The 18,420-nt window shown below is 46.7% G+C and overlaps 1 protein-coding gene across 1 annotated transcript in view; it reads right to left on the bottom strand.

The window, feature by feature from the left end:
- Positions 1–18,420, bottom strand: part of oca2 (oculocutaneous albinism II) — a 692,205-nt gene that overhangs the window by 443,367 nt on the left and 230,418 nt on the right. The window contains exon 9 of the mRNA XM_070891615.1: positions 4,334–4,405. Within this exon, the coding sequence (XP_070747716.1) occupies positions 4,334–4,405 (72 nt within the window). The remainder of the gene's footprint in view (positions 1–4,333; positions 4,406–18,420) is intronic.

The following is an 18,420-nucleotide window of genomic DNA, read 5'->3' on the forward strand; positions in this document are numbered from 1 at the left end:
CGAGCTACGACGTTCCTGGTGCGGTGAGCTCTAAGCAATTCTCTCCTATGCAGTGAATTGATGGCGAACCATTGCATAATACGTGGTGTTGACAATGCAGCACCCATTATGCAATTTTAAGTATAAAACTGTCTATGTGGCTGCCTCTCCCTGTCCAAATGGCCTCAGTCCCCCTCACAGCTCGAAGGCTGCTGCTGTATCTTCGGCTGCCATCGAGCCACTGACGCCGCCCTTTAAGCGTGGCCGAATGGCCTGAACCCCCTTGAAAAGCTGCGTGCGTCCAGTGTTGATTCTTCGGCTGCCGGCCAGCCACTGACGCCGCTCCTATCCCATGGCCGAATGGCCTCAACCCCCCTTGAAAAGCTGCGTGCGTCCGGTGTTGATTCTCCGGCTGCTGGCCAGCCACTGACAGAATGAAGGCCTGCCTGAAGAACCGCAGCTCAGCTCGAAGGCTGCTTGCTGCCGCTGTTGGGGCTGCCCGTTGAGACACTGACGCCACACCCCTGCCTGTCTCCAACATGAAAGGCCTGCCTGAAGCACAGCAGCTCGAAGGCTGCTGCTGTTTCACACAGGTAGGAACATGGTTTATTTAATCTTTTCTTTGCTTATAAATTTTTATTCAGGTTGGATTTATTTGTATAATAGTTGTATAAGTATAACTAAGGATTGATTGCAGAATTTAATGACTTAACAATTAAAGCTTTTACCGATATATAAAACGGAAGACAGTGACTAAAGAAGATGAAAAGGTGGATTTAATAATGGGAAATATGGAAATGGCTGAGACCTTAAACAATTATTTTGCTTCGATCTTCACAGTGGAAGACACGAAAACCATGCCAAAAATTGCTGGTCACGGGAATGTGGGAAGGGAGGACCTTGAGACAATCACTATCACAAGGGGGGTAGTGCTGGACAGGCTAATGGGACTCAAGGTAGACAAGTCCCCTGGTCCTGATGAAATGCATCCCAGGGTATTAAAAGAGATGGTGGAAGTTATAGCAGATGCATTCGTTATAATCTACCAAAATTCTCTGGACTCTGGGGAGGTACCAGCGGATTGGAAAGCAGCTAATGTAACGCCTCTGTTTAAAAAAGGGGGCAGACAAAAGGCAGGTAACTATAGGCCGGTTAGTTTAACATCTGTAGTGGCGAAAATGCTTGAAGCTATCATTAAGGAAGAAATAGCGGGACATCTAGATAGGAATAGTGCAATCAAGCAGACGCAACATGGATTCATGAAGGGGAAATCATGTTTAACTAATTTACTGGAATTATTTGAGGATATAACGAGCATGGTGGATAGAGGTGTACCGATGGATGTGGTGTATTTAGATTTCCAAAAGGCATTCGATAAGGTGCCACACAAAAGGTTACTACAGAAGATAAAGGTACGCAGAGCCAGAGGAAATGTATTAGCATGGATCGAGAATTGGCTGGCTAACAGAAAACAGAGAGTCGGGATAAATGGGTCCTTTTCGGTTGGAAATCGGTGGTTAGTGCTGTGCCACAGGGATCGGTGCTGGGACCACAACTGTTTACAATATACATAGATGACCTGGAAGAGGGGACAGAGTGTAGTGTAACAAAATTTGCAGATGACACAAAGATTAGTGGGAAAGCGGGTTGTGTAGAGGACACAGAGAGGCTGCAAAGAGATTTAGATAGGTTAAGCGAATGGGCTAAGGTTTGGCAGATGGAATACAATGTCGGAAAATGTGAGGTCATCCACCTTGGGAAAAAAAACAGTAAAAGGGAATATTATTTGAATGGGGAGAAATTACAACATGTTGCATGAAACTCATCCCAAAAAGTTAGTTTGCAGGTGCAGCAGGTAATCAGGAAGGCGAATGGAATGTTGGCCTTCATTGCGAGAGGGATGGAGTACAAAAGCAGGGAGGTCCTGCTGCAACTGTATAGAGTATTGGTGAGGCCGCACCTGGAGTACAGTTTTGGTCACCTTACTTAAGGAAGGATATACTAGCTTTGGAGGGGGTACAGAGACGATTCACTAGGCTGATTCCGGAGATGAGGGGGTTACCTTATGATGATAGATTGAGTAGACTGGGTCTTTACTCGTTGGAGTTCAGAAGGATGAGGGGTGATCTTATAGAAACATTTAAAATAATGAAAGGGATAGACAAGATAGAGGCAGAGAGGTTGTTTCCACTGGTCGGGGAGACTAGGGGGCACAGCCTCAAAATATGGGGGAGCCAATTTAAAACCGAGTTGAGAAGGAATTTCTTCTCCCAGAGGGTTGTGAATCTGTGGAATTCTCTGCCAAGGAAGCAGTTGAGGCGAGCTCATTGAATGCATTCAAATCACAGATAGACAGATTTTTAACCAATAAGGGAATTAAGGGTTATGGGGAGCGGGCGGGTAAGTGGAGCTGAGTCCACGGCCAGATCAGCCATGATCTTTTTAAATGGCGGAGCAAGCTGGAGGGGTTAGATAGCCTACTCCTGTTCCTAATTCTTATGTTCTTATGTTCTTATGTTCCCTTCCCCGCCCCTCTCCGCCCCCCCCCCCCTCGTTCCCTACGCCTAATTTGTAACCTACGCCTGATTTTCTAAAGTGTAGACAAGGTTTTTTCGAACGTACAAAAATCTTCACTCTAAGTTAGTTTGGAGTAAGTTTTCACTGCCTAAACTTTGAAAACAGGCGTAAGTGGCCGGACATGCCCCCTTTTGAAAAAAAATTCTGTTCCAAAGTGAAACTGTTCTAACTGACTAGAACTGGAGCAAACTAAATGCCGAGAATTCAAATTTCTAAGATACTCCGTTCTAAACTGGTTGCTCCAAAAAAACAGGAGCAACTCAGGCCGAAACTTGACCCCATTATAACTAAATATTATTATTGCAAAAATATTCTTTCTTTGCACTGATATACTCAGGTCATCAACCTGAAACATTAATAACTCTGTTTCTCTCTCCACAGATGTTGTTGTTGATGTAAGCATCATGAGCATGGCCAGCATTTATTGCCCATGTTTACCAACATCATGAGGGGTCTGGACAGAGTAGATAGAGAGAAACTGTTCCCATTGGCGGAAGGGTTGAGAACAACAGATCACGGATTTAAGGTGATTGGCAAAGAACCAAAGGCGACATAAGAAAACACTTTTTTGCACAGCGAGTGGTTAGAATCTGGAATGCACTGCTTGAAAGGGTGGCAGAGACAGAATGAATCATGGCTTTCAAAAGCGATTTGGATAAGTACCTGAAGGAAAAAGATTTGCAGGGCTACGGGGAAAGGGCGGGGGAGTGGGACTAGCTGAAGCGCTCTTGTAGAGAGCCGGCACAGGCTCAATGGGCTGAATGGCGTTCTTCTGTGCTGTAACCATTCTATCATTCTATGAAAATATATGCCTTTTCAAGAGTAAAATCCAATTTCCTGAATAGTCACCATCGTAAATATCTTTGGAATAGTTACTACGCCCAAATCCTCTTTTTCTGGATCAAACATATTGGGCGACCTGTTCTTTAACCTGTACACAGTTATGTAAGAAGTTTCTCAAGAGATTAGCATACAATGGCATTACAGCATTTCAAACATTAGTAATTGCACTGCGATTATTGTTTACAAGTACCATCCATTTCAGCCCTAAAATAGCCCTGCGGGATAGTATCGTTGTTTTACTCATTCCAGGGAGCAACATGGGATGGCATGCCACTGCAGGGAGTAGCGTGTGCTGCTGCAGGAGGGCAACAGCTGTGAAGAGGGCGACTGGATTTGATGTCACCAAAATCCAGGTCGCTGTTTGGAGCGTGGGCAGATAGAGCAGGAGCAGCGAGGTCGGGGCGAAGGAGCGGTGAGAGTTCGTAAAGGGACGTGATCGGGGCCCAGGAGAGGCAAGGGCCCAGGGGCAGCACGGGCCAGCCCACACTACGATATGTGTGCGCACTAGGTCCGTGCAGCAGAGCTGGTCTACAGTCGTCTTGGTCAATCCTTGCCACGGGACTAAGACCTAGCTCTGTAAAAAAATCCACGCCCAGGCATTTTCCACCCTTCAAGATATAGTTCGGGACCTGGAATATTAGGTCCTTCATTGAAACACCTGTGAACTCATCCCTTTTTGGCGTGGAAGCAAGTCATCCTTGTTTCGAGGGACTGCCTATGATGATGATTTACTTATTGTTAATCCATATGTTTTAAATGGGATCCAATCTCCATTAAAATAGCAGAGGGGAATACTAGATGAACATGTGAGTATTTGCCCACTATTCACCTACATCAGGGCCTTCATCAATTGTAGCTTTACTTTCCTGACAGATCTTTGGAACAATGCAATATAAAAGCTGATGAAATCTATTGGGGAAGAAACGACACTTACATCACCAATCATAGCGAGGGCGGCTAAAGCTGCCAGGGATCCTAACATTGCTGCCAAAGATCGATGAACAATCTGAAATCACAGCACACAAAGGCATCAATGTATCAATATTTGATCAAGTACAACAACCAGTAACTTACAATGCCACACAGCTACTCATTTAAGGGTGGAATAGATGGTGGACCCTGAGCAGGAAAGAAAGATTTGCATTTATATAGCACCTTTCATAACCACCAGACGTCCCAAATCATTTTACAGCCAATGAACTACTCTTTGAAGTGCAGTCACTGTTGTAATGCAGGAAACGCGGCAGCTAATTTGCGCACAGCAAGCTCCCACAAACAGCAACGTGATAATGACCAGATAATCTGTTTTTGTGATGTTGGTTGCAGGATAAATATTGGCTAAGGCACCGAGGATAACTCATCTGTTCTTCTTCAAAATAGTGCAATAGGAATCTTTACGTCCACCTGAAAGGGCAGACTCAGTTTAACCAAGTGGCCTCCTCGGTTTGATATCTCATCCAAAAGACGGCACCTCCGACAGTGCGGCACTCCCTCAGTACTGCACTGGAGTGTCAGCCTAGATGTTTGTGCTCTCGTTCCTGGAGTGGGACAGGGTTAGCTTAAACATTCGTAGTGAATAAATTAATTAAGAATTTATGAATGTGAACCTTAAGCAGCATTGCCCATTCATGATGTCAGTGGAGCCGATAAACAGGTCCTACTCTGCAGTCAACACAAAATGTGGGTAATTTTGACTTTGTCAGATAATGAATCGGCCATGCGTTCCACACCTCTCATTTATTTTACATTGACTTCAATCGAAATGAAAATCATGAGAGATTAAAATGGACTCGCTATCACCCATTTTACACTCTCATCTAAAGTCAAAATGACCCCCAATGTCTCTTTGCTGGATGCTACTAACCAGAGTTCAAACAACGTAGAACAGGACAACAACAACAACGTGCATTTATATAGCCCCTTTAACGTAATAAAACGTCCCAAGGCTTTTCACAGGAGTATTATCTGACACTGAGCCACATAAGGAGATATTAAGGCAGGTGACCAAAAGCTTGGGCAAAGAGGTAGGTTTGAAGGAGCGTCTTCAAGGAGAGAAGAGAGATAGCGAGGTGGAGAGGTTTAGGGAGGGAGTTCCAGAGCTTAGGGCCTAGGCAACTGAAGACACGGCCGCCAATGGTAGAGCGATTAAAATCAGGAATGCTCAAAAGGCCAGATTTTGAGGACAACAAGATGTGACTGAGAACTGTACATATACTTCCCTGTGTGCTGTATAAGAGCAGAGGGCAATTCAGGAGAATGTGCGCATAAATCGGGAAATTTTCACTGCAGTACAATTTTGCAATAGTTCCATTAGTAAACTTGCTGCATTTCCCATAAGCGACTCTTAGCAAAATTAATTGTGCTGGTAGCCTTAGGGTGGGCAATATAGGCTTTGCACTAATATTTCCTGATTTACAGCACTTCCTCTATCATCTTTTGGAAAGGCATTGATAGACTATTAAACAATTTCATGGGTTTAGCTCCTTTGCATTAATAACCTAATCCCTATTCTGCTCTGCTCCTTAAATTGTATTATTTTTTCCTCACAGTTCTGATGCAGGATCCAAACTGAAATAATAACCCATCTTTCTCTTTCTATCTGACCTGCGGTGCACTTCCAGCATTCATGGGTGCTTTTTTTTTCTCCTTTTCATTTAGATTGAATGTTGGTGTCAGCATCGTGAGTGAGATGGCCCTGGAATAAATTTTTACTGGATGGGCATTCAGTGGGCCCTAGATCGAGCCTGTTTAAATTGAGAATTTAGTTATTTAAAAGAGAACATTTAAACGGAAAAGCAGACAGCAGTAACATTTCCTGAATGGCTTATTATTTCTGTTATCATCAGTATTGGCGCAGATATCAAAACATCGGTGTTAATACCAAGGGAAATAGTAATAAAAGAAAGACTTACATTTATATGTCACCTTTCATGGCAGCCTGATGTCCCAAAGTGCTTTACAGCCAATTAAGTACTTTTTGAAGTGTAGTTACTGTTGTAATGTAGGAAACGCAGCAGCCAATTTGCAAACTGCAGTGTGATAATGACCAGATAATCTGTTTTTTTTAGTGATGCAGAGATAAATATTGGCCAAGACACCAGGGATAAATCCCTCGTCCTTCTTCGAAATAGGAATTTTTACGTCCACCTGAGAAAGCAGACGGGGCCTCGGTTTAACGTCTCATCTGAAAAATGGTACCTCCAATAGTGCAGCACTCCTTCAGTACTGCACTAGAGTGTCAGCCTAGATTTTTGTGCTCAAGTTTTTGGAGTGGACTTGAACCCACAGCTTTCTGACTCGGAGGCGAGGGTGCTACCCACTGAGCCACGGCTGATATGGCATAACAGAATTCAGCCTTCTTAAATAAAGTTGTCCATCAATAATACAGTCGTAGATTTACCAGAGTTTCTCAAGAGTATTCGTACAATAAAGCATATAAAGGGTATGCAGAAAGGGCCGGGAGAAGGGTTTAGAATAGTCTTGATAGTTGAACAGCTCGCTCCAGTACTCATCATCATAGGCAGTCCCTCAAAGCGAGGATGACTTGCTTCCACGCCAAAAAGGGATGAGTTCACAGGTGTTTCAATGAAGGACCTAATATTCCAGGTCCCGAACTACATCTGTGAAGGGCGGAAGATGCTTGTGCGATGATTTTTTTTAACTTGTGGTGGCCATTGCACACCAACCACCACATGGGCTTGACAGAGCTAGGTCTTGGTCCAGTGGCAAGGATTAACCAAGACTAACTGGAGATCAGCTCTGCTGCACAGACCTAGTGCGCACACATATCGCAGTGTGGGCTGGCCCGTGCTACCTCTGGGCCCTCGCCTCTTCTGGGCCCCAGATTCACACCTCTCCTGGTACTGAGCCCTGAGGAACCCCACTGGAAACAGCCTCCAGTCACCAAAGCTCCCCTCAACCATTACCGTTTGCTGCCTGCCACTGAGCCAATTTTGGATCCAATTTGCCGCTCTGCCATGGGCTATTACTTTTTTGATTAGCCTGCCATGTGGGACCTCATCAAAAGCCTCGCTAAAATCCAAGGAGCAAACAACTTCTTTCAGGGGGGAGCTTGAGACTAATCTGTCTAATATTAGACTCCACAGCCAATTCCTTACCACTGGCCTGCAATAAATGCTCCAATTCTATGAATCCAGATCTGCTAAGTCCACTCAATTGGAGCACTCATTGGCGGGAATTTCGTTGGAGCTGCTCCCACTCCGCTGCCAGTACTTTGCTGGAAGTGAGGAGGAACCCCCGTCAACATACACAGACGGTGTTTTCCGCCACACTTCCAGTGACAGCACGGTGGAGGAGAGCTGGAGTAGGTGTCGGGGATTTAAAAACCGTGGCCTCATTTTTGCATTTTGAAATGCACACTGCTCCGTAGGTTCACAGAAAGAGCTGACACAGGCATGGCGCTCAAATGACCTCGAGATTCTATGACCATTGATTTGCACAGATTCATCACCTCCTCGTTTTCGTGTTCCGTGCCCCTATGTTTAAAACACAAAGGGGTAGAAATTGCCCCCTGCCTGCCCGGCAATGGTTTTTACTGCAGCTGTAGTTCAGGTTGATTCTTTCACGAAATTCCGCTCTTTGTTTTGTTTTGTTTTTTTGTTTTGATCCCAAGAGATGGTGCCAGGCTGCCTGTTGGCGGCCCGGCCCAACCCAGGGGCATAATTTTCGGTCCAATATGGCAGTCAGCCGCCAAAATAAAACACGGCGGCAGCAGCAGTGAGCCCTCCCCTTTAAGGGAAGACGCACCGCCGCTGCAGATAGCCACGGCCTCACTGGACCACCGGGGAAAAGCTTGCTTTGGCACCACCGGGCGGGCCGAAGATTTTCCAAGGGGAATGTCGCCGTCGGTGGGTTAGATCGGTGGTGCGTACGGTGATGACATGCTTATCACCGATCGGCAGCAGCGGAGCGTAAGGGGGGGATCGGGGCACCGTCGGGAAAAACTCGGGAGGGCAATTGGGCTATCAGCGGCCATTCCACGAAAAGTCACCGGCCACTCCACTCCACATGGTGGCCGCCGATTTGCGGTGGTAACCGGCCATAAGGAAAGGGGCAATTTCTTCCCCAAAGGGGGAGATTTTGAGGTGGATTTTCCCCGGGAGGACTGCTTGGTAGTCCTGCCAGGATGCCCCGAACCATTTTGAGTACTAGGCCTCATTTTTAATAAGCTAGCAGGACTCGGCTGAAAACCAAGCGCCCGGGTCAAACCAGCCGGAAGAGGGTTAGATCCCTGGGGGAACGCCCAATCGGCAGGGGGTGGGAGCCAGAGCAGCAGCGGCCAAGGCTGGGTTTGCATTGTATCTCTGCTCCTCCCGACCCCACAAACCTGAAGACCCTTTGAGACCTCTGCAGCCTAAGTACCAGCTGATACAGTCTGGTGTGAACATTGCAGGTGTCGGTATGGGGATCTGACGTTTCTGGAGCTCATGAAGCTCCATCTACTGGTAGAAGTGTGAAGCTGCAGTTGTGAATGCGTGTCACAGCATGGTGACGCCCAAATAAGATGCACATGAAATACGTAGCCAATGCAGCATATGATAGATATGCCCTCCCATATTTAGGCAGATAAGATTATATGTACAACGTCACTTCTGATGCAAAGTCCTTGAAGTGGCATTGGGCAGTAAGGAGCCAGCAGAATGGCTTCCCGACCGATTTTCTACCCTTGCCCACTCAAGTTCAACAAGCCAGAAAAATCAGGCACCAACTGGTGGGGCAACACAAAATAATTTTCGAAATTACTATTGCTCATTTGCACACACTGTATGTTAATCCTCTAATCCTCCCCCATTCCTTTATTGAGAATAATGGTACAGTACAGTAATTATAAGCAGTGCCTACAATACGGTACGGCACGCAAATGTTATCGTAAAGAGCGAAAACACTATTATACAGCCTTAAGAAATGTGAATGTATGAGTTGTGAGAGGAATGCACTTATTGCCGCTAATAAGGATATTAGGGAAATGTGTCCTCTTTAATCTTTAAACAGAAAAATTATTTACAGCTGACTGTTGCTGCAGTCTGGGGCAATTAAAGGAAAATGTACACTGCTAATGTTGTGACAAATGTACCGAGAAATTCTCTGAAAACACTCGGGGAACAACATGACCAGAATCTTTTAATACGAGTTTGTCTATGATCCCCGCTATGGATTAGTAAGTAAATGCAGGGCATGGTGTTATACTGAACCATATAAGCTAGAAGGTCACCAGGTTTAAGCCTCAAGTTGCGCTGAGTCAGCAAATAACAGCCAGAAAGAATCAAATAAAAGAACTGAAAATAAATTTTAAAAAACATTACATATTTAAAATTAATCAAAATGGAATTTAATTAATTATTTAAAACAAAAATTTTAATTTTTGAAACATAAATGTACATATTTGAAAGGGTCTAAAAATAAACTTAGCATATTTAATACGATTTTAAAGGTTTAAATTATTGAAAAAAATTATTTATGTGCTTTAAAAGTCTTATGCTGATAAAAGCAGGCCTTACGCCTGCTTCTTTCGTAAGAATTTGAAGGGCAGCCATGGTCAGGAGTTGGGCAAATAGCCCAACTCTCCACATGTGGAGGTCGTTTAGTTTCGGAGGCATGCAATCCGTCAAGAGAATTCTGTCAAGCAAATCTTCTGTCATGCAATCTGTCAAGCGAAGCGCATGCACCTAAACCCAGAACTTGCAGGCCCTTACGGGTGCATGCGCACCTTGTACGCGCCCGTGGGGAGCACAAATTCAGGCCCATTCTGTTTTAGTGATGTTGATTGAGGGATAAAAATTGGGCAGGACACTGGGGACAACTGCCATGCTCTCCTTCAAAATAGTGCCGTGGGATCTTTTACAACCACCCATGAGAGAAGACGGGATCTCAGTTTAAGAGGGCACCTCCAACAGTGCAACACTCCCTCAGCACTGCACTGGTGTTCCAGCCTAGATTTATGTGCTGAAGTCTCTGCAGTGGGACTTGAAGCCGCAACCTTCTGACTCAGGCGAGAGTGCTACCCACTGAGCCACGGCTGACACTGCAGGGCAGAAGTTGGGATGCTACAATTGACCTCAGTGCCTCCGGACTACGGGGGAAGGGTGAAATCAGCCAAAGTCCCTGTTCTCAATCACTATTGAATGGACTCTACTGCAAAATGGATGTCAAGATCAGACCCGTGGTTGGAAAGGCTAGCAATACTGGTTTCCACTGACTTCAATGCAAATGAAAATCAAGTGCGATGTAAACCGGGCTGCCAACACATTAGCAACACGTTTTACATTATGGGACAAAGTCGAAATCTATCCACTGCTGTTAAAATTCAACAGATCCGTTTCACATCGGCTGCCACACCCCTACTGTCTGATACCGGAAATGATGCAGACTGTGGTATAGCTAAAAAAGCCCCAATTGACTTCACTCCCAAGCAAAATACAACATTTAAATAAATCATACTCCCGATAGGCTGCACAGCACAAAATTTGATTGATTGATGCCTTTTGCACATGCTTATGTCGACGAACAGCAGGGCGCAATGTCACCGATGCCGATTGGGAAATCAAACCAGATTATAGAAGGAAGTTCATCTAAAATCTTGTGCTGCCGATCCCTGGAGAATGAGTTCACCAGAGGTGAGCTTTCAGAACCAGTCAGGGCTCTTTGTCGAGTCAAATGTCATGCAGCAGATGTGGAAACTAAGCAACAAATCATCGACTGGATCAGTGTCGAGCTTAAACTGCAGCAAGCCACGGCAAAAACCAGTCAACCAAGTCAACTCCAGTCATTTATCTAGACAAATCTAGACACGTTTTTTGTTTCTTTACTTGTCGCATTACAACCCCCTTTTGCCTGGCAGCATCATGTCTTTTGTCATTAAATCACTCCTATCACAGGCCTACCCCTTTGTTCTTTCCTCCGCTCCCTCCCTCCTTTTCCCTGGCTCCGTACTTGCTTATAAGCTATCTTCTCCCAGTTCAGATGAATGGCCATCAACCGGAGGCATTAATTCTGTTTCTCTCCCAACAGATGCTGCCCGACCTGCTGAGTATTTCTGTTTTCATAGAAATCATACAAATCATACAAATCATAGAAATTTACATCACAAAAGGAGGCCATTTCAACCCATTGTGTCCGCGTCGGCCAACAAAGAGCTATCCAGCCTAATCCCACTTTCCAGCTCTTGGTACGTAGCCCTGTAGGTTACGGCACTTCAAGTGCACATTCAAGTAATTTTTAAATGTGGTGAGGGTTTCTGCCTCAACCACCCTTTCAGGCAGTGAGTTCCAGACCCCCACCATCCTCTGAGTGAAGAAATTTCCCCTCAACTCCCCTCTAAGCCTCCTTTATTACCAATTTCTGTTGTGTATCTGTAAAGCATGCACTCCCATGTTCCGCCACCAGGGAGCGCATCCCCTGAAGTCCCAAGGGATCCCAGCATCCTTTGGGAGCACTGTATATAAGTCAGTCCCTAAGGCCTGTTACTCACTCTGGAGTATCTTAATAAAGACTGAGGTCACTGTTACTTTAACCTCCCTGTGTGCAGTCTCATCTGTGTAAGGAACACAACAACTGGCGACGAGTACACGAATCCAACGCAAAGATGCAGCAAACTGTGGGCATCCTGGAGAAGTTCTCGGAGGGTGAGGACTGGAAAGCCTATGTCGAACGGTTAGACCAGTACTTTGTAGCCAACGAGCTGGATGGAGAAGGAAGTGCTGCAAAAAGGAGAGCGGTCCTCCTCACGGTCTACGGGATACCGATCTACAGCCTCATGAAGAATCTTCTGGCTCCGGTGAAACCCACAGATAAGTCATATGAGGAGCTGTGTACACTGGTTCGGGAGCATCTTAACCCGAAGGAGAGCCTGCTAATGGCGAGGTATCGGTCCTATACGTACCAGCGATCTCAAGGTCAGGATGTGGCGAGCTACGTCACTGAGCTAAGGCGACTTGCAGGACAACGTGAGTTTGATGGCTACCTGGAGCAAATGCTCAGAGACTTTTTTGTACTGGGCATTGACCACGAAACCATCCTATGAAAACTTTGACTGTAGAGACACCGACCTTCAGCAAGGCCATTGCGATAGCACAGGCATTTATGTCCACCAGTGATAACACCAAACAAATCTCTCAGCACACAAGTGCTCGCAATGTTCATAAATGAACTGGAACTGTGTTTGCGAGCAGAAATGTACAGGGCAGAAACCACGAGTCTGCAACTGCCAGCAGGCCTCAGGTGACCCAGATGACTCAGAGTCCGCAACAAAGGATGAATGCAAGGCAATTCACACCTTGGCGTTGTGGAGGCTTCCATTCAGCCTATTCATGCCGCTTCAAAGGGTATGTCTGCAAGAGCTATGGAACAACGAGCTGCAAGCTCTGCAAAACCTGCTAACGACCACGTTGCAGAGGAAGATCGGTCCATGGTGGATCAAAGCAATTTCGAGCCTCAGAGAGAGGAGGCAGATGCTGAAGTACACGGGGTGCACACATTTTCGACAAAATGTCCACCTATAATGCTAAACGTAAAATTGAATGGCTTACCCGTAGCCATGGAACTGGACACTGGCGCTAGCCAATCCATCATGAGTAAAAAGATGTTTGAGAGACTGTGGTGAAACAAGGCACTCAGACCAGCCCTGAACCCCATCCAACGAAACTGAGAACGTACACCAACTGTGTTGGACAGCGCCTTGGTCAAGGTCACCTACGAGGGCACGGTACACGAACTGCCAATCTGGATTGTCCTGGGCGATGGCCCCACTCTGCTTGGAAGGAGCTGGCTGGGCAAAATCCGCTGGAACTGGGATGACATCCAAGCGCTATCACATGTCGATGAGTCCTCATGTACCCAGGTTCTGAACAAATTTCCTTCCCTTTTTGAGCCAGGCATTGGAAACTTTTCTGGGGCGAAGGTGCGGATCCACTTGGTCCCAGAGGCACGACCCATTCACCACAAGGCGCGAGCGGTACCTCACATGATGAGGGAGAGAGTGGAAATCAAGCTGGACAGGCTGCAACATAAGGGTATCATCTCCCCAGTGGAATTCAGCGAGTGGGCCAGCCCCATTGTTCCAGTACTCAAAAGTGATGGCACGGTCAGGATTTGCAGCGATTATAAAGTAATTATTAATCGTTTCTCGCTGCAGGACCAATACCCACTACCTAAGGCAGACGACCTATTTGCCACGCTGGCAGGAGGCAAGACATTCACCAAGCTCGACCTGACTTCGGCCTACATGATGCAGAAGCTGGAGGATTCTTCGAAGGGCCTCACTTGCATCAACACGCATAAGGGACTGTTCATCTAAAACAAATGTCCGTTTGGAATTCGGTCGGCTGCAGCAATCTTCCAGAGAAACATGGAGAGCCTACTCAAGTCGGGACCACGCACGGTGGCTTTTCAGGACGACATATTGGTCACGGGTCGGGACACCGTCGAGCACCTACAAAACCTGGAGGAGGTCCTCCAGCGACTGGATCGCGTAGGGCTGCGGCTGAAGAGGTCGAAATGTGTCTTCATGGCAACAGAAGTGGAGTTTTTGGAGAGAAAGATCGCGGCGGATGGCATTCGGCCCACAGACACCAAGACAGAGGCTATTAGGAACGCGCCCAGGCCACAGAACGTCATGGAGCTGCGGTCGTTCCTGGGGCTCCTCAACTATTTTGGAACTTCCTACCGGGGTTAAGCACCCTCTTAGAGCCCCTACACGTGTTATTGCGTAAAGGTGAGAACTGGGTTTGGGGAAAAAAAACAAGTAATTGCTTTTGAGAAAGCCAGAAACATTTTATGCTCCAACAAGCTGCTTGTATTGTATAACCAGTGTAAAAGACTCATGCTAGCATGTGATGCATCGTCGTACAGAGTCGGGTGTGTATTACAACAACCTAACGCTGCGGGGAAGTTGCAACCTGTCGCCTATGCCTCCACGAGCTTGTCTAATGCCGAGAGGGCGTACAGCATGATTGAGAAAGAGGCATTAGCGTGTGTGTTCGGGGTAAAGAAAATGCATCAGTACCTGTTTGGCCTCAAATTTGAGCTGGAAACTGATCACAAGCCCCTCATATCCCTGTTCACTGAAAACAAGGGGATAAATACTAATGCCTCAGCCCGCATGAAAGATGGGCACTCGCGCTATCAGCGTATAACTATACCATCCGCCACAGGCCAGGCACCGAGAACTGTGCGGATACTCTCAGTCGGCTACCATTGCCCACCACGGGGGTGGAAATGGCGCAGCCTGCAAACTTGTTGATGGTGGCACAGCCCGCAGACTTGTTGATGGTCATGGAAGCATTTGAAAATGATAAATCATCTGTCACGGCCCGCCAGACTAGAACTTGGACCAGCCAAGATCCTCTGCTGTCCATAGTAAAAAACTGTATACTGCATGGGAGCTGGGCCAGCATCCCCGTTGAAATGCAAGAGCTAATCAAGCCGTTCCAGCGGCGAAAGGACGAGCTGGCCATTCAGGCAGACTGCCTGTTGTGGGGTAACCGCGTAGTGCTACCCAAGAAGGGCAGGGGACGTTCATCTCGGATCTGCACAGCACACACCCGGGTATAGTAATGATGAAAGCGATAGCCAGATCCCACGTGTGGTGGCCCGGTATCGACTCTGACTTAGAGTCCTGTGTACGGCAATGCAGCGTATGTGCTCAGTTGAGCAACGCGCCCAGAGATGCACCACTAAGTTTGTGGTCCTGGCCCTCCAGACTATGGTCGAGGATCCATGTCGACTATGCGGGCCCTTTTCTCGGTAAAATGTTCCTGGTGGCGATGGATGCTTTTTCAAAATGGATTGAATGTGAAATAATGTCGGGAAGCACCGACACCGCCACCATTGAAAGCCTGAGGGCCATGGTTGCCACCCACGGCCTGCCTGACATACGGGCCATGTTTCACCAGTGCCGAATTTAAAGAATTCATGACCCGCAATGGGATCAAACATGTCACCTCAGCCCCGTTTAAACCAGCCTCCAATGGGCAGGCAGAGCGGGCAGTACAAACAATCAAACAGAGCCTCAAACAAGTCACAGAAGGCTCACTCCAAACCCGCCTGTCCCGAGTACTGCTCAGCTACCGCACGAGACCCCACTCGCTCACAGGGGTGCCCCCGGCTGAGCTACTCATGAAAAGGACACTTAAAACTAGACTCTCGCTGGTTCACCCCAACCTGCATGATCAGGTAGAGAGCAGGCGGCAGCAACAAAATGTAAACAATGGTCGCGCCACTGTGTCACGGGAAATTGATCTGAATGACCCTGTGTATGCTAAACTATGTACATGGTCCCAAGTGGATCGCGGGCACGATGATAGCTAAAGAAGGGAGTAGGGTGTTTGTAGTCAAACTAAACAATGGACAAATTTGCAGAAAGCACCTGGACCAAACGAGGCTGCGGTTCACAGACTGCCCTGAACAACCCACAGCAGACACCATCTTTTTCGAGCCCACAACGCACACCCAAAGGATCAACGACACCACGTCGGACTAGGAAATCAAACCCATCACGCCCAACATCCCAGCAAGGCCAGGCTCACCCAGCAGCCCTGCAGGGCCAACAACATGCCTGCCCAGCGAGGGCACAGCCAACACACCAGAATAGACATTTGTACCGAGGCGGTCCACCAGGGAAAAAAAGGCTCCCGACCGCCTCACCTTGTAAATAGTTTTCACTTTGACTTTGAGGGGGAGTGATGTTGTGTATCTGTAAAGCATGCACTCCCATGTTCCGCCACCAGGGAGCTCATCCCCTGAAGTCCCAAGGGATCCCAGCATCCCTTGAGAGCACTGTATATAAGCTGGCCCCTAAGGCATGTTACTCACTCTGGAGTGTCTTAATAAAGGCTGAGGTCACTATTACTTTAACCTCCCTGTGTGCAGTCTCATTTGTGTTAGGAACACAACAATTTCCTGCATCAGCAGTACTTTGCTTTCATTCCAGTCATTTGTGTCATTACTACAGTGGGAATGACCCCAGCAGAGGACAAAGAATGTCGCTCATACAGGAAATAAAACCACTTCTCTCTGTGCTGGCAGTCACTCAAATGTAGACCTCTACAAAAGTATGGTGACACAGATACATATCAAACAAAAAGTGGCCTATCAGAGCAGCACAATCCACAGCAACAGAACCTACTGTAGATAGCTCTGGAGATGATGCATATTTATTCACTGCATTGGAGCAACACACCATCGATTCAGTAATCCGCAACATGCCAAATGAGTACCAATTGAAGTCACTGCTGATTCCAGGTGTCCACAGAATATTGCCAAAAAATCCAGTTACCAATCTATTATCGCTGGTCCCGAAAGTCAAGTAAAACTCCACCACTTGCGAAGCCAGTTATTTCCATTTGGCACAAACACATTTCTTCCAGTACTAGGAAGAATGGTTGCCCACATCAGCAAGCAAGCAGTCTCAGTTGATGTGTTGATAGAGAGAGAAACGGAAGCCTCGTTGTCTATTTGGCTTCCGTACAGCTCAGGCACCGCAACTAATTAGACTACCTTCAGCAGTCTGTAGCTTCAATATAATCAACGTCAGAAGACAAAACTTGCAGTGAATTCTGTCACATATTCGACAATCTACAAAAGCTGGCGTATCTGTTATTCCCGTTGCTCAGCATCCGCATACGATACCTGCTGCGCTGCGGAAGAAAATTGAGGCAGAGCCAAAAGAGTAGAACTGAAGATGGAGATGCTCCTACAACTTGGTTCTCATCTCTCATAATTATTCCATAGTCCAAGAATCGCAATGATGGGGGTAGTTTTAACATTTGGTGATCGTGTAAAACAGATGCTATTGGATCAGCCCCACGTTACGCACCTCTCCCTTCCCATCAGTTGATATGGCCGGTCGATCCAATATCGTCTGCTTTACACAATCGGCAAAAGTTCAACTCACCCGAGATGTCTTTGTGTCAATATGCAAGCCGCAAACAAGGCAATTAAACATGTACCGACATGCTACGTAAACTTGAGGTCATCCAAAACTTGGCTGTCCATTTCCTACCTCGCACCAAGTCACATTCACCCCTTGTGCTCGCTGACCTAAATTGGCTCCTGGTTAAACAACACCTCGATTTCAAAATTCTCATTCTTGTTTTCAAATCCCTCCACCGCCTCACCCCTCCCTATCTCTGTAATCTCCTCCAGCCCCACAACCCTCCGAGATGTCTGCGCTCCTCTTATTCTGCCCTCTTGAGCATCCCTGATTATAATCGCTCAACCATCGGCGACCGTGTATTTTGTTGCCTAGTTCCTAAGCTCTGGAACTCCCTGCCTAAATCTTTCCGCCTCGCTACCTCTCTTTCCTCCTTTAAGACGCTGTTTAAAATCTATCTCTTTGAACAAGCTTTTGGTCACCTGCCCTAATTTCTCCTTATGTGGGTCGGTGTCAATTTTTTTTGTCTTATAATACTCTTGTAAAGCGCCTTGGTACGTTTTACTACGTTAAAAGCGCTATATAAATACAAGATATTATTGTTGCTACTCCATGCCGGAATGAGCTTATCGCTGAGATAAATGGATCATGTGTTTCCACAAAGCCAGACCTGAAATCTGGTATCACCACTTGGAGATGATTGAAGAGAGCCACTATATGATCCTGAAAGGCGCTATATAAATCCAAGTCTTTCTTTTCGTTTTTTTTTTCTTTCTTTTTTGTCCTTCTAGGTGGTAGAGGTTACGGGTTTGGGAGGTGCTGTCGATGAAATCTTGGTGAGATGGTACACACTGCAGACACGGCGAGCCAGTGGTGGAGGAACTGAATGTTTAAGGTGGTAGATGGGGGGGCCAATCAAGCGGGCTGCTTTGTCCTGGACAGGGTCGAGCTTCTCAAGTGATGTTCTACAGGCAAGTAGGGACTATTCCATCACACTCCTGACATGTGCCTTGTAGATAGTGGAAAGGCTTTGGGGAGTCAGGAAGTGAGACACTTGCTGCAGATTACCCAGCCTCTGACCAGTTCTTGTTGCCTCAGTATTTATGTGGCTGGTCCGGTTAAGTTTCTGGGCA

The sequence above is a fragment of the Pristiophorus japonicus genome, chromosome 10 (genome assembly GCF_044704955.1).
Source record: "Pristiophorus japonicus isolate sPriJap1 chromosome 10, sPriJap1.hap1, whole genome shotgun sequence".
NCBI classification, from domain to species: Eukaryota; Metazoa; Chordata; class Chondrichthyes; family Pristiophoridae; genus Pristiophorus; species Pristiophorus japonicus.